Below are 19,767 nucleotides of genomic sequence, written 5' to 3'. Positions count from 1 at the left end.
GTCTGTCTCCCGCAAATACGGGTGTGCCTCATGTTGTGTTTTGCACCCGGGTCGCGAGCGGTCTTCACGTTGTGCTGAGGTTCGGTCACTTCGGTCTAAGGTGTCGGGTGTGTGTGTGTGTGGCTGAACTCTCGCACAGGTGTCCTGTCTTGGTTTTCTAACCTTTTGTGTGCATCGCGTGCCGTTTGCCTTGCGATGTACGCTCAGGTTTCGTTATATTGTGTGAGAATGCATGGCAACGCTGAACCTCATCATTCTCTGCATCCATGACACATCCAAATAAAGTTAAAATATCTTTTAAAAGCATGCTTAAAGAGAGCTGGTGTGTAACTAAATGGTGCAAATTCATCAAATCCGAAGGCCCAGTGATTACACTAAAACTCTAAACACACCAGCGGCACAAGTCACAGTTCAGCAAGCCTGCTTCTATATATAGTGTGTTATTGGGGCTCTAATAGTGGGCTTTCTTTGTGCACACTTTGCATCTTGTAAAAGCAAGGGTAGTTCATTGGAGAATGGGGGCTGTCTTTGACATATGCCACGTGCAAGAGCGGAAAGCAATATTTCTTCAGCTGTGGTGAGGTACCTATTGAGAGTTATTTGTTTGCATTACCACAGATTTTGCTTACAAGTAGGAGTGAACGCTTTTAAAAAATTATTTATTACTCAGTATTTTTGTCATGCTTTCCGGTAACTAAACATGCTTAAAACAAGATATTTTTACTTGATTTGAAAAATGATTCCAGGTTCAATTCAAGTTAAGCTCAATTGAAAGCATTTGTAGCATTTTGATTACCACAAAGAAATAAGTTTGACATGCCTTGTATAGTAAAAGAATAAATAAATAAATCGCAATTACATTAAGGCACTTGCAATGGAAGTGAATGGGGGCCAGTCCATAAACGGTAAAATACTCACTGTTTCAAACGCAAAGCCATAAGATGTAAATATTACATGTTTTAACAAGATCGCTTCAACCCTAATCTGTGTAAAGTTCCAAATATCCAATATTACAACTGTGTTGCCATGACAACTCAACGTCGGTAAAGCCTGTAAGTGATTTTATCCAGTGTTGGGTGTAATTTGATTACAAAGTAATCAGTAACTGTAATTAGTAACTAGTAATTCTTTTAAAGTAAAAAGTAGTGTAAAGAATTACTTTTCTCATTCTTGTAGTCAGTATACAGTTACTCACTTTCAAGTACTTTTAAGTACAAGTAATCACATACAATTTTACTAATTTACAAAATTAGTAATTTGTAGTGGATTACTCTTTTTGAGTAACTTATCCAACAATGATATATCACACTAAAATCACGTTAACATGTATAATGTTCACTTCCATTGTAAGTGTGGAGTGTGGTGGCATAGTGGGCTAATACACACAACTGTTAATCAGAAGGTTGCTGGTTCGATCCCTACAGCCACCACCATTGTGTCCTTGAGCAAGACACTTAACTCCAGGTTGCTCCGGGGGGGATTGTCCCTGTAATAAGTGCACTGTAAGTCACTCTGGATAAAAGTGTCTGCCAAATGCATAAATGTAAATGTTAATTGTAAGTGCTAATTTGCTTTAATGAACGCATGATGAGTCAACGTTATTGTCTGCGGTAAACAACACGATGATGTCGATTGAGCTTAACTTGTGTTGAACCCCGAAACTTAATTTAACATCTTGTGTTATTTTGCAACTCAAGGTATCTTACTTTAAGCATGTTAGGTATTTTTAAAGGAGAACAAGACAGAAACGTTGATTTTTGCAGTGACGATACCAGCACAATGCAGATGTTCTAGACAATAACACTGATGCAACCTCCAGTCCTGCATACCTCAATTTTAAAACATCTTCTAGGCCTCTATTTCCGTTTTTAGCTTCAGTTTTGCAACTGTTTTGCAGTCTGAAGGGCTGAGCCAGTAGCATTTTGTGAAGACACAACAGGGTCTCTGTGTGGCTACAGGGGGAGGGTGCTGGCTGGGGTGGAGAAAATAGATTCCTCCCTCGGGGCACTCGCTGGATCTGGAGACACTCAGAAACTGGAGCTGCATGTGTCCACTGAGACGCTTATGTCCGCATGGGATGCAAGGGGAGTGACGGTACTCAGGCAATTCATAAATTGGGGTTTTCCGGTCACTGAGCACCTGACAGCTGAGAATTCTGGTATGTAATCAGGGACGAGTTCCTGTGTTATAAAAAGTGTTAAAGTTGTGGAATGATGTGGTGGGTATAGTTTAAGTCATTTTTGGTGACCTTTGATGCACAAAACAGGCTTTTGGAATCAGGATGAGCCTTGACAAAGTATTTAGAGAGACATTTTTATATTATCCATCCATCCATTTTCCATAGCCACTTATCCCATGCAGGGTCGCAGGTGGTGCTGGAGCCTGCAGCGGTCTCGGCCTGAAGGTGGGGAAACACCATGGACAGGTGGCCAATCAATCACAGGGCTAACACACAAAGACAAACGCATTCACTCACTCACCCATACCTATGGGTAATTTAGATTCTCCAAATCACTTGACCTGCACATCTCTGGGCTGTGGGGAACACCGGAGAGCCTGGAGGGAACCCATACGAGCATGGGGAGAACATGCAAATTCCACACAGAAAATTATATTATATGAATCATCAGTGACTCAAACATTGATAATGATGATATTTAGGGTTTTAGGAAGCCAGATATAAAGTTATTATTTTTAATGCATATTTTATTTTCGGGTGAATTTGGAAAAAAACGTTGCATTGTTGCAATAATGTGTGTTTATATGGTTGCAAAATGTCTCCACTATTCAATTTAGTAAAGTCAACTTATTAGGGTGATCAGTGTATGTTACCAATAAAATTTTGTTCCCTATACATATTTAGAGCTTTTATGGAGATCCTAAGATGCTGCAAAGAACTATTGAGGAATCTTTGTTTTTAAGTGTGTTGACTACATCTCAGAGTCTATCATCTCATTTTTACAGCCTCTGATTGTCTCCTTATATATGCTTCCCCTGGGAGATATTATCAGGAATCGTGGAATAAGTTTCCACTGTTATGCCGATGATACCCAACTTTATATTTCTTCTAAACCCGACAAAATTGTACAATTCTCCAAATTAGAAGAGTGCATAAATGAATTCAAAGATTGGATGGCCAGAAATGTCCTTCTACTCAATTCTGACAAAACAGAGGTACTAACGATTGGACCAAAAACCTCTAAAAATAAGCCACTATAATATAATTTGACTCACGATGGATGTACTGTTACATCATCTTCAACAGCGAAGAATTTAGGTGTTATATTTGATACAATCTGTCCTTTGAAAATCAATTACCAGTGTTTGTAGAACAGCATTCTTCCACCTCAGAAATATTGCTAAATTACGGCACATGCTCTCTGTTGCTGATGCCGAAAAACTAATTCATGCGTTCATGACCTCAAGACTAGATTATTGTAATGCATTACTGGGAGGATGTCCAGCAAGATCAATAAATAAACTTCAACTGGTTCAAAATGCAGCAGCCAGAGTGCTAACAAGAACCAAGAAATATGGTCATATTAGCCCCATTTTATCATAGTTACTATCATTGGCTACTTACATGTCACAAAAATTCTGTTAACTACATGCAAAGCTTTGAATGGTTTATCTCCACAGTACTTAAGTAACCTATCATGCTATTTTCCATCTCCGTTCATTACGATCACAAAACTCTGGCTTGCTAATAATTTAAAGAATATCAAAATCCACAAAAGGAGGTAGATCCTTTTCCTGTTTGGCTCCTAAACTATGGAATAGTCTCCCTAACACTGTTCGGGACTCAGACACACTCCCTCAGTTTAAGTCTAGACTAAAGACTCATCTATTTAGCCAGGCATACTCCTAATTTATCCTCCAACCCACAATTAGGCTGCTTTAGTTGGGTCTGCCAGAACCAGTGATCATAATCTATAACTCTGCAATAAATTAAATGGCATCTATGCTAATATTATTCTTATTTGTTTCTCTGTCTCATACCAGAGCCGGCCAGATCCATCTCTCATATTCCTGTTTGGTGTCGGACTCCACTGTGTTGCTGAATGATGACGAATAACTACAGCCGTTACTAGCCAAACATCACTTCGGTCTTTTACGATGGACTTCAGAGGATGACCTGATGCCAACTCCAACCACAAGACATGGACTTAGGACAGACTCCACTGAACCTCACCGAAATGACCTGCCGGTTGAACGGCGATGCACCTCATTGATCTCGGCCTGCATCACCTTATACAGAAGTAATATTGGCATTATATTCATGATGTTAGCCAGAGGGGAACTGGCCCCAACAGTGAGTCTGGTTTCTCCCAAGGTTATTTTTCTCCATTAACCAACATCATATGGAGTTTGGGTTCCTTGCCAAAGTCGCCTTCAGCTTGCTCACTGGGGTTATTAATACAATTATTATTTAATGACTTATTTTTACACACAATTTACAATCATATTTTAATCCAACTACACAGTGATGACGCTTAAGACTTTATAGATATACAGTATCATTTTCTGTTAAAGCATGCATTTCTGTAACGCTGCTTTGATACGATGCGTGTTGTGAAAAGCGCTATACAAATAAAAATGTCTTGACTCCTGCACATTTCCTTTCTCTCGCCCAAATACACATGCCCAGATACACTCCGGCAGACTGTAATCTAGATTGCTTAACTGGCCTTAACGGCACACGGCTAACCTCACAATCATCAAAAGACTACCAGGAATATTCCATCAAGGAGCCGCCTTACTTCAGTCAAATATGATAACAAACCCGTATTTAAGTTTTATCCACTGCAGACTTGTTTGACATGCAGGTATGTCTGTGACAGTCCCCTACAATATAATACTTTAATAAGATTACCGTAAGTGTAAAAGACAGAGTTACCTTTTATACTTTTGTGTATATAATCATTCTAATGTGGGCCATATGCTTATGAGCAGTTCTTTTGTCTCCAAAATGTAAACATTTCAGCACCAGATGTTCTTTAATACTTCTCTATCTGACACTATTATGATATTGAATGGCAGAAAACTGAGGAAACTTTTGCATCTTTTAGAATTTGAAGAAGTAGTCACAATAAACTGCTCTTGTATGACATCACAGAGACCACAATATTCGTCAATGTCATCCATTGTATTAAGAAAAAGAAAGAATGTCATATAGTTATATAGCAACACAGGGGTGAGTAAACAATGGCTGTGGGGGTGAAAAATCCCTTTAAATATTTGGCAGGTAGTTTTCCACACATCAACTTACAATAGGTCTACAAATCAAGACCTGTTAGTCAATGCCTTTGTCAGATGTAGTTATGATTCAAATATATACATATTTTAGATTTCAGCTGATGCTCAGTTCTTCCTCTTGGGAGGGGCGTTCGACATCTCAGAAACCTGAAAACTTCATTAAGCCGTATTCAGATATCAGGATGCTTTTTGTCTTATCTTGAGCATTTATAATAGTTTATATATGTTCATTATAAAGATTGGTATCGGACATACAAATGGAAATTCCCTCCTGCAATCACTACAAAATCATATAACACCACATCATAATCTAGTAATCACAAATGACTGACAGGGTGACTGGACCGTTCTGACAAGAGAAAAGTAACAAGTATCATGTGACAATGTCATCTATGAGCTGTTTGTACAATAATTTACACCTGGATAATTATACTGAGAAACTTTAAAAGACGCTGAACTAAAAACACAAAGTGAATCATTAAAAAATAAATAAATAGACCTTACCTGATCAATTACAGGCAGCTTCTGGGTCCATTTTGAAATCACGTTTCAGAAGATAATCGCCATTACAACACTGTTATATATACAGAACTGGATTGCTCATGATGTCATAAAAGTGAAGCCACTGCGCCGCCATATTGCCACGCCCAACTCCAGTGTCCCTATTGACTTAATAGGACATCATCTCATTTCAGCGAGTAAACATTAGTCCTTCAATCACCGATTCTATATGCTTTCCTACAACGCAAACATCCTGCACATGTCATTTTTATTTATTTAATGTCGGGAATTTTTCCTGTTGCTTGAAAGCCCAAGCGAGTTATGTTATCTATATTAAACAGTATCCACCTCTAGCAAACTTCATCGCCGAACAGATCAGCTGAGCGTGAATCAGTGAAACTGAGGTAAAGCTACAAACATACATTTTCAGACTTGTTACATGTGAACATCGAAGAGTTTGTTCAGAGTTACTTGTTTTTACGTTTTCATCAAAAAAGTGCCTTTTTCTCATGGTCACTTGAATAAGCAGCGAGAGTGACACATGCAAAGCAAAGCTGGTTAATATTAAACTAATACGCCAGGTTTAATGGCAAACAAACACGTAATTTATGGCATGTATCCATGTATGACTACAGCGAGCACTTCAATATGACAACAGGCAAATCCAGGGCATTTTAGGCTTATTAAAAATCCTGGTTTGACTTTTCTAAGGACCCTGTGAGGAAAACAGACATGTTGTCACCCCAAAACAAGCAAATATTACAGCTTTTCATACTTACATGACAACGTGGACAGTTTTGCCACTTCATTTGGTGATTGTTGTGCTGAACCGATAGACTGAACACCGGGGCAGGGGGTTGCTCTGACATCGCGATCCACTGGCGGCCAAAAGTTTGGAATAATGTACAGATTTTGCTGTTTCTGAAGGAAATTAGTTCTTTAAAGGTGCGTACACACTGCCAGCGACATCGCGCGCGACAGTGACTCAATACCATTCATTTTCTATGCGAGCATAGCGACTTCCGGCGACACAAGCTGTCGCGACCGTTGGCGCTAGATGTGGGCGTGTCCAGCGACGCGACAAAGTTGAGAAAAGTTCAACTTTGGAGCGACTAACGGAAGCGACAGCCAATAGGAGAGACGACGGGAGAGCTCACGTGATCCTTTCTCTCTCTTTCAGCTCCTGCAGTAACGGAAAGGTGGATGAAAGGCTAATTCTTGCTGTTAGAAATTTTCCAGTGCTTTATATGTCTCTTCCCACGTACAAGGAGATTTTTAAAAAAAATACTGCGTGGAAAGGTGTATCTGAGATCGCGGGGATTTTATGGACCCAGACAGACATAAACAGCCGCTATGGCAAACAGCACGCCTTGTTTCTCATTCATCTTTGATATAAAGCATTTTATGTACCGATTCCATTTATATTTAGTCTTTTCCCTCCAAAATGTTTGTTTTTAGTGGCAAGAAAAGAGATTCGCTGTCAACAACAATGGAGTGGCATCCGTGAATGTCATTTATAAACGTTACTAGGCAACCAGTAGTGGGAACACCCACTAGAGACTTCACCGCCAGCCACTGGCGACCTGCAGCGACAAAGTCGCTGGCAGTGTGTACGCACCTTAATTCACCAAAGTGGGATTCAACTGATCACGAACTATAGTCAGGACATTAATGATGTAACAGCACATCACTATTTGAAAAAAGTCATTTTTGTTATCTAGACAGCAGCATCACTCCAACACCTTATCCTCGAGTAATCGTGCTAAATTGATCATTTGGTGCTAGAAAATCACTTGCCATTATATCAAACACAGTTGAAAGATATTCGGTTCAATAAATGAAGCTGAACATTGTGTTTGTGTTTGTTTTTGAGTTGTACAGTATGCAATAGACTGGCATGTCTTAAGGTCAATATTGGGTCAAAAATGTCAAAAAAAAACAGCTTTCACTAGACACTCATCAGTCAATCATTGTTGTGAGGAATGAAGGCGATGCAATGCTTGAAATTGCAAATAAACTGCAGATTTCATACAAAGGTGTAACTACAGTCTTCAAAGACAAAGAAGTTTTCTGCATATCGCTGCTCAATTCGGCATATTGTGGCACCATTTTGTGGGCCATTCTGCATGACGCTGTGTCTCATTTCAGTTTATCGCAGTCCATTAGGCCCGTTACGCGGCCGGCCCAGTTCTCCCGATGGACAGAAATCCTCTGATCGGCCCCAAAGTGCGTCGGCCCACCGAGAAAATGTCCGGTATGTCAGATTACCAATCCAGCCCTGGGCAAGTGCTACAGGAAGTGTGGGGTGAAAGGTCACCTGCGTATCAGGACAAGCTGACCGCTAGAATAACAAGGATCTTGAAAAAAGTAACATAACATAGCATAACATATAGATATATATATATATCTATAAATAAATACAAATTTCCAACACTCTTTTGAATGTCCATACACTAACATAAAATATTTGATGCCATGAGTGTACCTTCATTTACTACTATTATTTTGAATGGCCATGGAAAATTAAGCAATGTGATCATTTTACCTGGTCGCAAAAAGTAGTCCATTAATTTACCTGATGAACTTTCACCTTTTGCTGACACTTATGCTTCACAGAGTTAATGTGTGCTTCTAAATCACTTGCACCTTCATTAGCTTCTCACACATAAGTGTCATCTTTACATGTCATACATTCTGCTTCCCACGAATCTCGACTTGGACGAGAGCATGGGAATTTTTGAGCAAATCTTCTGTAAATTTGCACTTTCGTTTGGGCATTGTTTCCAGTCAGCTGTCATTTGCTGCTACTGTTAAGCAACTGTTTGATGCCGAACACAACAACACTTCACGCGCTTGCGGAGAGATTAACAGGCAGGAATTTGGCCAATAGTTGCTGCAAGCCTCTTATAAATCGACCAATTGGTGTGCGAGAAGGCGGGACTTACAAAGAGGGGTTAAAACAAATGCAAATATGCAGCGCGCGCACACTATTAGATGCACATCACAGACGCTTTTTTAAGGTCCGAAAAAGAGGACATATGGTCACCCTAATTTATTTTTTTTAAGCACAAACACCTAAAATCTGAATTTGGAAGCTATGGCAGAAATACTCTTAGCGTTTAAATATGGAGACAGAGAGCGTAACAGTCACTAGCAAGTTACGACAGTAAGTCACCGTTTGCGGATACCAGACAAATGAATGGGTAGAGCCGTAAACTGACCCATCCCTGTCGCAAAATTGTCCACGTCTTCCTCGCAGCAATTTTATCGTGGCAAACTCCACACTCGGCTCTAACTCTAAAAGGATTGTTTAGTGTAACAATTATTGAGTATTAGCAGACAGGTGGTCAATACATTCAGTGATGAGCTGTTTCCTCACAAAAGCAGTTTATTCAGCACGTTGAAACAACTCCTCTTTTTTGAGATCCTTTCAAAAAGAACGGCCTCTAGTGTCCTCGCCAATGTTCCGCAGGCAGAGCGTTAAAAGTTGTAGAAGGGCTCTGCCCATGAAGTTCAGTTCCGGTCTCGTCATAATGACGTATGCACCACGTCAGACGCAGCGTCTGAATTCAAACTGATTGGCGGCAGAGAGAAGCAAGAAGAAGCGAAACGTTGTTCAAGCATAAACTACCTAAATTCAACCTAATTCAAGATGTCCAAGACATTGAAGGGGATCACACTGAAGGGGAGCGCGGAACTTGTTGCTGAATTCTTCTGTAAGTAATTAAATATGCCGTGGAGTCGTTTGATTTCTTTCATGGCGTCGTTAGTGGCTGTTGTGAATACGAAATGTCTATTGCACACGCAGCACGTGTCATTTGTGCTTTTTCTCTCTTTATTTCTGTGTAGTAAAATGATGTGGATTCATGAGGCGTTTAACTGATGCACATTCACTGCAAAGATTCAAAGCTGGTTGATTTATTTTCTGCAGTTAATGGAATAGTTCACACAAAAATGAACATTATCTAATCGATTACTCACCCTCATGCCGTTCCAGATGTGTATAACTTTCTTTCATCTGCTGAACACAGACAATGACTTTAGAAGAAAATCTTAAGGTCCATACAATGCAAGTGAATGGTGATCAGACCTTTTGTAGCTCCAAAAAGAACATAAAGGCAGCACAAAAGACTCCAGTGGTTTAATCCATGTCTTCAGAAGAGACATGATGGGTGTGGGTGCGAAATAGATCAATATTTAACCCATAATTACAACAAAAAATTACTCCGATGTCCATAGAGGATTTTTTTTATTTTTTTTACCAACAACAGTCCTGATCATAATTTCCAAATATTCATTCATTTTCAGGATTTTAACCCTTTAAATGCCTGTTTGTTTACATAATGACACAGTTGTTTGTTTACACACACACACAAATTTCTCAATATACACACACACAAAACACAGTCTGACATCCATACCAACACACCCACAAATTTTTAGCTGCATCATTCATTCAATTGGCCTGCAGCGCTCTATAATACAGCAATCAGAAAATAGGGGAAAAGATTGTATTTGCTCCATATGCTAAACATGTAAAAATGGCGCCATCTGGTGGAAAATATAAATAATGTACATTTTAAAGTCAGGGCTCCGTAATGTAATAGAATTCTTGATTTTATGCTTTAATGGCACTGGGGTCAAATATTGCTGTTTCAATGGGGACATTTTTGTCCTTAAGGTCCCGTGTGTTACTGTTTTGTGTACACTGTGAATTATAAGAACTGAGCTTGAAATATCAAAATTTCCCAAAAAATACAAACCTTTTGCCAAATTTATGCCATTGGCATTAACACGGCCAAAATTATCGAAAAGACAAAAGTGTCCCGATGGTCGCAAAAGGGTTAAGTCCTCTTGTTCTATAAATCCTCTCTTTCACATCTTCTCTTGCTTTTGGCGATTTACATTTTTCTTGTATATCACCACTTACCTTCTATAATCAAATGTATTCATGTGTTTGTTGTCTTCTGGTAGCATTTGGTATCAACAGTATCTTGTACCAGCGAGGAATCTACCCAGCAGAGACCTTCACCAGAGTCACGCAGTATGACATGAGCCTTCAGCTGACCACAGACACCAAGCTGAAGAACTACCTCACCAATGTCATCTCACAACTCAAAGGTTCATTACAAAGACACTCTTACAGATTGTAATGGGGTAAGGGATGGGCAAAGATGAGGCTTGTACCGGCTAAACAGTCAACGTAAAGTTTAATGATCAAACTCAACATAAAACAAACCTAAACAAACGCAGACACACATGCAAATGCGGCTGCGTGTGTCTCCCTCGAGCTGGCCCCTCCAGCTCATCTTTATCCCACTTCCGGCTGATTAGCCTGATCCAGGGCCGGCTGTGTGTCCTCACGGCCCCCGCACTCCTCCATGTCACACTGCTCCATCGCCCGAATCAGGCTGGGGAAACCTCCGGCAAGACACACTCCCCTCCCTTCCTGTGCCGCTGTTCCTGCCGGCAGGTCTTCCCTGCCTTTTGGAGCTTTGGGAGAGACAAGGGGAGGGAAAGAGTTAGGCGGAACAGCAGAGAGAGAACTTGCTCGCTGGCGCCCGGTCCTCAACCGCTCCTCTGGCGGACACCAGCTTGTTCCTCCCCCGGCGGATGGCAGCGAATCTTCCGGCCCCTGGTGGATGGAAACGCTCCTCCCCTTCATCGGCGGATGGCAGCGGTTCCTTTGGCTTTTGTCGGCCGGCAGCAACCCCTCCGTCCCCAGGCAGACGGCCACGGCTGCTCTCACTGGGATGGCAGTGGCAAGGACTCGCTCCCATGGGCAAGGAGGAGATGGGAACCAGCTAAACAGTCAACGTAAAGTTTAATGATAAAACTCGACATCAACAAAAACAGACACGCATGCAACGCAGCCGCGTGCGTCTCTGTCTCTCAAACTGGTTCCTCCAGCTCGTCTTTATCCCCCTCCTGGCTGATTTGCCCAATCCAGAGTCGGTCATGTGTCCTTAAGACCCGGCCCGCTCTCCTCCTCGTCACACAGATGCATTCCTATTTTTTGGCAGGGGTGCAAAAGGTACTCCAATTATACTTAAGTGAAAGTATGGATACGAAGACATTTTTTTTTACTCAATTAAAAGTCCACGTATCTAGCCTGAAACATACTTGAGTGAAAGTAAAAAAAGTACCAAATTAAATTGTCCAGCCTGGGGCTGTTATTGATACAGATATCCCGAATCGGTTCAGATTCAAAAGCTCTTGATTTTATTCGATTTTGATATAGATTCATATGGGTATATTTCAGTTATATTGTCCTTTATTCTCTTCCAGCTGATGCTGTTAATTATACTTCTATAGTTTTTCATAATTTGTCACTTTTTACAACTTAACAAATCAAATATATATGATACTATATTGCATATTATATTTTGTTACATGTTTGTTTAATTGCATAATTTGTACTAGGCACATGCTAAAAACCGGTACTGTCTCTTTAAGAAAACACGAATGGCTTTATCTGTGATATGTGTGGTTTAGAATTAAATACATTTTTGTTGTTGTTGGTTTTGATCAACATCTGACTGCAAAGAACAGAAAGAGGATTAAAAGAGACATGACTTATTGACAAATCGCCCAGCCCTAGTTGGGCTACGGGTGCTCTTGCTCGGGTGATTGAGCTTGTACTGTGCTCGCGGTTGAGTCATGTTTATCCATCATCTTCTGCCAGTGATTATGATTTGTATCAGGCAGAGGTCAAGGAGCTGTGCGTTGTGGCAAGACGTGATGTTGCTGCTTGGCCAATGACCATGTTATGGCCAGTTACATTTTATATAACCTAATACAAACATACCAATCAAATTGCACTGAAGCCCAGTTTAAGATGAGATGGAAGAAAATGATCTGCAAAAATGTAACGAGTACATTTCAAGGTAAACTAAAATTGTAAGGAGTTTAAAAACGTTTCTTTTGTTCTTTGAAAATGTAATGAAGTAAAAGTACAAGTATTCAGTTTAAACTGCACTCGAGTAAAGTACAAATCCCCCCAAATAATACTTTAGTAATGAAGTATAATTACTCAAGTACTTTACACCCCTGCTTTTTTTTCTTCCCCAATTTTGGAATGCCCAATTCCCACTTCTTAGAAGGTCCTGGTGGTGGCGCGGTTACTCACCTCAATCCGGGTGACGGACGACAAGTCTCGGTTGCCTCCACTTCTGAGACCGTCATTCTGCGCATCTTATCACGTGACTCACTGTGCATTTACATTTATGCATTTGGCAGATGCTTTTATCCACCACAATGGTGGTGGCTGTGGGGCTCGAACCAGTGTCCTTCTGATTACCAGTCATGTGCTTAGACCACTACACCACCACTCCTACCCTTCCTAGCAACCGGCCCAATTTGGTTGCTTAGGAGACCTGGCTGGTTTCACTCAGCACGTCCTGGATTTGAACTCGCGACTCCAGGTGTGGTAGTCTGAATCAATACTCCCTGAGCTACCCAGGTCACCCAAATAGAATAGTTCTCTCAATATTTACTCACCCTCATTTTTAACACAGATATGTATTACAATCTTTCTACTGCAAAACTCAAAATAAAAACATTTTGAAAGATGTTTGTGATGCTTTTGTCAATTCAATGTAAGACAAAACTTTCAAGCTCCAAATAGCACATAAAGGCAGTATAAAATTAATCCATACGACTTGTGGTTTAATCCATGTCTTCTGAAGCAATGCGACCACTTTGGATAAGAAACAGACCAAAATATAACTACTTTTTCACTATAAATCTTGACATCTTCTCTGTCCTAGGTGTGTTCATGAGAGAAGTTGCTTCACGCACGTGCAGAACGCCGCACACAAACCAGCAACAGTGTTGCCAGGTTCGAGGTTTTCCTGACCAGTTGGGCTATTTAAAAAATGCAAACACGGGTTAAAATGATAGTTGTGAGAATATGGGATCCTTTTAAAAATGTACAGTGGTCTCCTGAAGGTTGATGGTAAACTCTAGAAAATAGAAATGCAATGTCGTCTTGATGTATAATGAGAAGGGGATTGAGGACCTGGCAACCGCACACAGCATCAAATAGTCACTGTCCTGAATCCTGCACTGTGTGTTCTTAAGATTTATAGTGAAGAAGGACTTCCATTTTCATATGTTTTTCACCCAAAGCGAACGTATTTCTGAAGAATATGTGGATTAAACCATTTTTGCTGCCTTTTAGAGATTTTTGGTGCTTGAACATTTTGGACCCCATTGACTTGTATAGAGAAAAACATGTCTTATAGGTGTATGTGTAGTTTTACTTTGCAGTTGGTCACATTGGATGTTTTCTCTGCAGAATGGTTGTTTGAATGCACTGTGCAGAAGCTGGTTGTGGTCATCACATGCCTGGAGACGAATGAGGTGCTCGAACGATGGCAGTTTGACATAGATTGCGACAAGACGGCAAAGGAGAGCAGGCAAGTGGTTGAAATAGATGGATTACATTTTCTTCAGATTTATCCACATCCACTTATAAAAGGACAAGGTGTTATTTTAATTTGAATCAACTTTCTTGACCAATATTAATATAAGGGTGTTAAAATTGTTTATGCTTATTCCAGCGTCCCCAGGGAGAAGTCCATAAAAGCCATTCAAGAGGAAATCCGTTCCGTTATCAGGCAGATCACTGCCACAGTCACCTTCTTGCCTTTGTTGGAGACTGCATGTAAGTACATCTGTGATTGTTCAAGTATCGTTTCCATACACGGCCATAGCTGCAAGATAACTCTCTGGTTCTTGGTAATTGGACTATTCAAAACCGTACCATACATTGGGATTTTATTGCCAATTAATCTGTCGCTCTGTGTTCTGGGTTGATTTCTATGATATGGTTGATTTGGAAAGCATCCCAAAAACTAATGCTTATTAAAACAAAACCAGGGCTGTCGATCAAATAAAATGATTAATCAAATGATATGCGTGATGTGCTGATTAAGTAATCACATATCAATATTAACTGAGAAAAGTCTCTAAACTAAAATAATTTAGTTTATAATGCTTAAAATAGTTGTAAATATAAAAATGTAATTCAGATTCAAATAAATTGCATCATATACATAGATGGTGACAAATGCACTTTTGGTGCGTTCACATACAATGCGAAGCAAGCATTTTGTTCAGCGCGATTACATACAAAGTCAATGCAAAGATGTGAATAGACGCGAATGGCGCGATTTGAACGCGTGAAATCGCTTCATTCGCACAAGTTAAATTTTTTCAACTCGAGCGAAAACCCTGTATGACGTGTTGTCGCGAAAGCCAATAATAATGTATCCGGATGTCACTGACGTAGTAGCAGAAGAAATCTGGAAAAATGAATATTTAAAAAATTGTTGTAGCGGTGTGTGGGCACCCGGAATTGTATGACGCAACGTCATACATGTTCAGAGACCGGACAAAAAACACATCGCTTTGGAGGAAAGTGAGCGAGGAAGTTGGACTACCTGGTAAGGTCTAGAAAATATGCGCGTCTACTTGATTCCAGCTATTGGTTGTACTTTACTATGAACCCATAGTCGTAGAAGCCCCTCCTCCTGTCATTTCTGCAATGAAGGGGAATTCTCGCGGGTTCACGTTACTAGCGCGTACTCCAGTTTAAACACATTTATAATCAAGTGGTCAACTCGCACGAGCAATGTGATGTGAAAATGATCTTCATGTTGTACGTGAACGCACCATTAGACGGTACAAAAAGTGGCTCTAAAGTTAAAATAGGGTTTTTACTAAATATTGTAAAGTCAAAGTAATATTATCAAGCTTGAATTGCTCCGGTGGTAAGAACATTCCTTATTGCGTAATTTACTTAAGAGTCGTAGGCTTGATTTATTGCATTCATGTTTTTCATTCCTGGAAATATCAAGGATTTTGAAAGTTTTCGCGGGTCTGGAATGGTCATCTTTGTAGTGATATTTCTAGAATGAGTCAAGTTTTGCTGTGCTCGGGAATATTTCATAAGCCAGATATTGACCTACTGAATGTGTCCACAAGATATAACGATTGTAAAGTGATTCAAATGGTTCTTTTGAAGATGGTCCTTTTTAGTGAATCAGTCAAACAGTTTCACAAATCGGTCTGAAGTCTGAATCTAAGGGTGGATTCACATGTAGTACGTTTTAAGTGATCAAATCCAGTTCGGTTGAAGTAAACCAGAAAGGGGGAACCAGCTGCAAATGGCCTCAGTGCTTTTGGTCTTCACAATGTAAGTGGACTTAAAAGAGGACCCACTTCTTTTTTTGGCCCTCTTCACATGAATGTGGTCTCAGACCCCTTGTTGTTCACACCACAGCTCCTTAAGATCTCAGACCCCATTGCAGCTAGTGTTGACACGATTATGAAATTTGGCAATAATTTTTCATAGTTGCGATTATTATGAGGTGGCCGTATGCTTAATTCTGATAGGCCTACACCTTTAGTCATTTATTTAGATTTAACTTGAAATGATAAAATAGGGCTATATGATTACTTTTAAGGCTTTAAAAAATATTGATTTTTTTCATTAAAAAAACATTTATGAAACCCAGACAAAACCTCCAATAATATTACATTATGCAATATTAATAACATATACTGTATTTCTGTCCTAAATTCTTCACACTCACATTATGTTAAAGCTCTCCAATAAAAGCTCTTATTTTGCACGAAGGAAAACATTTGTGATTCTTTGTGCAATTGAAAATATGTTTGTTTATCATCTCGAGAGTAATTGGAGTAACGCCCGTTTCACACATACTCCGTATGCAGTGCGGTGCATGATACGGTACAGGAGCAGCACGCGCTATAGTGCTTTCACACGCTACTGATCCGCAGTTTCTGTGTGCCACAAAATCAAAAATGTGTAAGTAATTTTGATTTTAAATCCAAACGTTAACTTTGACATTGTTTAAGACATTGAAACAGTATGAAAATTAATTTTAATCATTGTGAATTCTTTGTTTTACATGTAGTTTGAGTTGTTGGCAGATTAAAATCTATCGCGCTATATCTGTTGCTAATAAGGAGAAGAATGAGGCGCATTTGCTCCTCATCTGGAACGGATCGACGGACTGCATCCGCGTGCGGTTTGAAAGCTCTAACCTGTTAACATGGGTACGGAAAAAAATACACACTGCAAACGGAGTATGTGTGAAACGGGCGTAAGCCAGCGTCTCCTCCTGCATGTCATTTACATTGTATAGATGGTAAATTGTGATTGGAATATGAAGTATGTAATGCAGCTATAATAAGCATTTTGTTACATGGGCTTGTGTAATCATTAAAGCGCAAATACTGTGATTTGAATTATATAAATGTATAGTTTGCATGTGCTGCGTGCTCTGCCATCTAATATAACACACAGCGTGAATGTTTCTGTGGAGTTTGGACTGATGAGCAGCCGGTTTCACACAGAGCTCATGCACACTAAGATTTTAGTCTTTCATGGTTTAATAATCACATAAGCATGTGTCGTTTTAACTGTGCATTACTACTTTCCCCAAATATGACACAATTTGTGAGCATTTGAAAGCAGTCCGTCAGACAGCGTGCTGGTATGGGATGAAGTCTGTGCTCGGTACAGTACTACCAGTGCTGCAGCAACACCGTTATCGTGACATGTTTTACTTTAGTACTGACTTTGTACCAAAGTACCAGTGCTTTTGACATCACTATAACCTAGTGTTGTGTTGCTCGCTCTCTCGTTTTTCATGAACACAGACCTCTGCTTGTTTTAGACGTGTACCTTACATGAACAATATAACATGCAGGTGCTCCACAAAACAAAAGTATTTTAAATAAATTCTGTTCATCATAATTAATGATTGCAATTGCAATATTGAGGGACATTCATTGGTCAAACAGTGTGTAAACTCTATGTCGTTGATAAATTATTGATACGTGATTGGTACCGTATTTTAAATTATTTTACTATCTTTTGTTCCTAACAACACAGGCGCCTTCGACCTTCTGATCTACACGGACAAAGACCTGGCGGTGCCGGAGCAGTGGGAGGAGTCTGGTCCTCAACTCATCGACCAATCAGAAGAGGTCCGCTTGCGGTCCTTCACTACTTCCATTCACAAGGTGAACAGTATGGTGGCCTACAAGAAGACAAACTTCATGTAATTGCTCTTTTTGTTTTTCTGTGGCTGTGTTTTTCGTTTCTATCTTTTGTATATATCTATATAAAGCTTCTTTCTTATGTTGAAATTTTAAATGTTTTTCCAAACCAGAAAATAAATGCCTTGTTTCCAAAGATTGTATTCGTTCATTAAACCATATTTTATATTTTGTGGTGAAAAATCTAGGGGAAGGTTTCAACATCTTTTAAAGAAATGGTTGACTAAAGGTAATTATTTACTCTCCTTCATGTTGTTCCAAACCCATGCAAATGTTTTTTGTTTGTTTTTTCAGTGGAAGACAAAAGGAGCATTTACAAAGTATTACACTTTTTTTTTTTGCACATCATTCAAGTACGTGTAATGTTTTGGAAACTAAGTTGTGTAACATCCTGTATTCAAAATTAACTTAAACTTTCAGCGTAGCGTACTCAAACTTATTTGCTTTGTAAAGCAGTGTCACTTTAATTAAAAGCTGTACTGGTAAGTGTAGACGACTGCCACGAGTAGCGGAGATTAATGTCTCATCCTAGTTCTGAAAGTCTGTGGCCGCCTAAAGGATGTAAATGTTTTTCATGTGAAGCAGGGTGGCACATTTGCTTTGAATCTGTCATTTTTATGACATCAAAGTGGAGTTTCCATCACTGATGGCTCAGCTGAAAGACACAAGAGAAAAACCTGCTGCGCTCATTATTGTGAGAAGAGGCGGAAAAGCAGCGTTGCCTTTTTATCTCGAGAAAAGAAATTGCGGAAAACCGAGGAACATTTTAATTGCTAGATTTAAAAGTGATTGTTCTAGTGGTGGATGCTGATTGTTCAAAGTGCTCCGGTCATGGTAAATAAATATTTTATATATATATATGTGTAATTCCTGTTACTTGTTATTGTGTGCATCACTATGTTGCACCTATAGAGGCCAACTAATAGCCTTAATTACATTTCAGGGATTGTATCTTCCAGCAGAAAGATTGAACTTTAAGGAATATTCCGGGTTCAATACAAGTTAAGCTCAATCGACAGCATTTGTGGCATAATGTTCATTACCACTAAAAACATTTTCAACATGTCCCTCCTTTTCCTAAAAAGCAAAAATCTGGGTTACATTAAGGCCCATACAATGGAAGTGAATGGGGGCCAATCCGTAAACGTTAAAACACTGTTTCTGCTGTATAGCCACAAGACACAAACAATACTGTGCTTGAAAAAATGATCAGTTTCTCTGGATTAACTATTTATAGGTGTGTGTTTGAGTAAAATTAAAAATGTTAGTTTTATTCTATAAATTACTGACAATATTTCTCCCAAATTCCAAATAAAAATATTGTCATTTAGTGCATTTATTTGCAGAAAATGACAAACGGTCAAAATAATAAAGATGCCGTGAATAATGCAAAGAAAACAAGTTCATATCATTTATAAACACCACAATACTAATGTTTTAACTTGAAGATTTCGGAAATCAATATTCGGTGGAATAACCCTGATTTTCAATCACATCTTTCATGCGTCTTGGCATGTTCTCTACCAGTCTTTCACATTGCTGTTGGGTGACATTATGCCACTCCTGGCACAACAGTTCAAGCAGCTCGGCTTTGTTTGATGGCTTGTGGCCATCCATCTTCCTCTTGATCACATTCCAGATGTTTTAAATGGGGTTCAGGTCTGGAGATTGGGCTGGCCATGACAGAGTCTTGATCCGGTTTCCCTCCATCCAACCTTTGATTGACCCGCTGTGTGGCATGGAGCATTGTCCTCAGAGTTGATGAACATTGTCACAGCAGAAGGAAGCAAGTTTTCTTCCAGGACAACTTTGTACATGGCTTGATTTATGCATCATTCACAACGACTAATCTGCCCGATTCCAGCCTTGCTGAAGCACCCCCAGATCACCGATCCTCCAACTGGTCGTCTAATA

General features: G+C 39.6%; 1 protein-coding gene across 1 annotated transcript; it reads left to right on the top strand.

The window, feature by feature from the left end:
• The first annotated feature begins 9,306 nt into the window (after positions 1–9,306).
• mad2l1 (MAD2 mitotic arrest deficient-like 1 (yeast)) lies at positions 9,307–17,983 on the top strand. Its single transcript, XM_052136723.1, has 5 exons — positions 9,307–9,473; positions 10,732–10,878; positions 14,057–14,177; positions 14,322–14,425; positions 17,687–17,983. Exons 1-5 carry the CDS (start codon positions 9,410–9,412, stop codon positions 17,857–17,859), a joined length of 609 nt encoding a protein of 202 aa, XP_051992683.1. The 5' UTR covers positions 9,307–9,409; the 3' UTR covers positions 17,860–17,983.
• The last annotated feature ends 1,784 nt before the right edge of the window (positions 17,984–19,767 follow it).

Source organism: Xyrauchen texanus, chromosome 1, assembly GCF_025860055.1.
Source record: "Xyrauchen texanus isolate HMW12.3.18 chromosome 1, RBS_HiC_50CHRs, whole genome shotgun sequence".
In the NCBI taxonomy this organism is placed as follows: domain Eukaryota; kingdom Metazoa; phylum Chordata; class Actinopteri; order Cypriniformes; family Catostomidae; genus Xyrauchen; species Xyrauchen texanus.
The sequence above is the reverse complement of the archived record's forward strand: the minus strand, read 5'-3'. Positions and strand labels throughout refer to the sequence as shown.

Excerpts from the sequence above, each read along its gene's own strand:
- mad2l1 (XM_052136723.1), top strand. The coding sequence starts at position 9,410 with ATGTCCAAGACATTGAAGGGGATCACACTGAAGGGGAGCGCGGAACTT. Across the intron at positions 9,474-10,731 it reads ACTTGTTGCTGAATTCTTCT|CATTTGGTATCAACAGTATC; the intron begins GTAAGTAATTAA and ends GTCTTCTGGTAG. Across the intron at positions 10,879-14,056 it reads TGTCATCTCACAACTCAAAG|AATGGTTGTTTGAATGCACT; the intron begins GTTCATTACAAA and ends TTTTCTCTGCAG.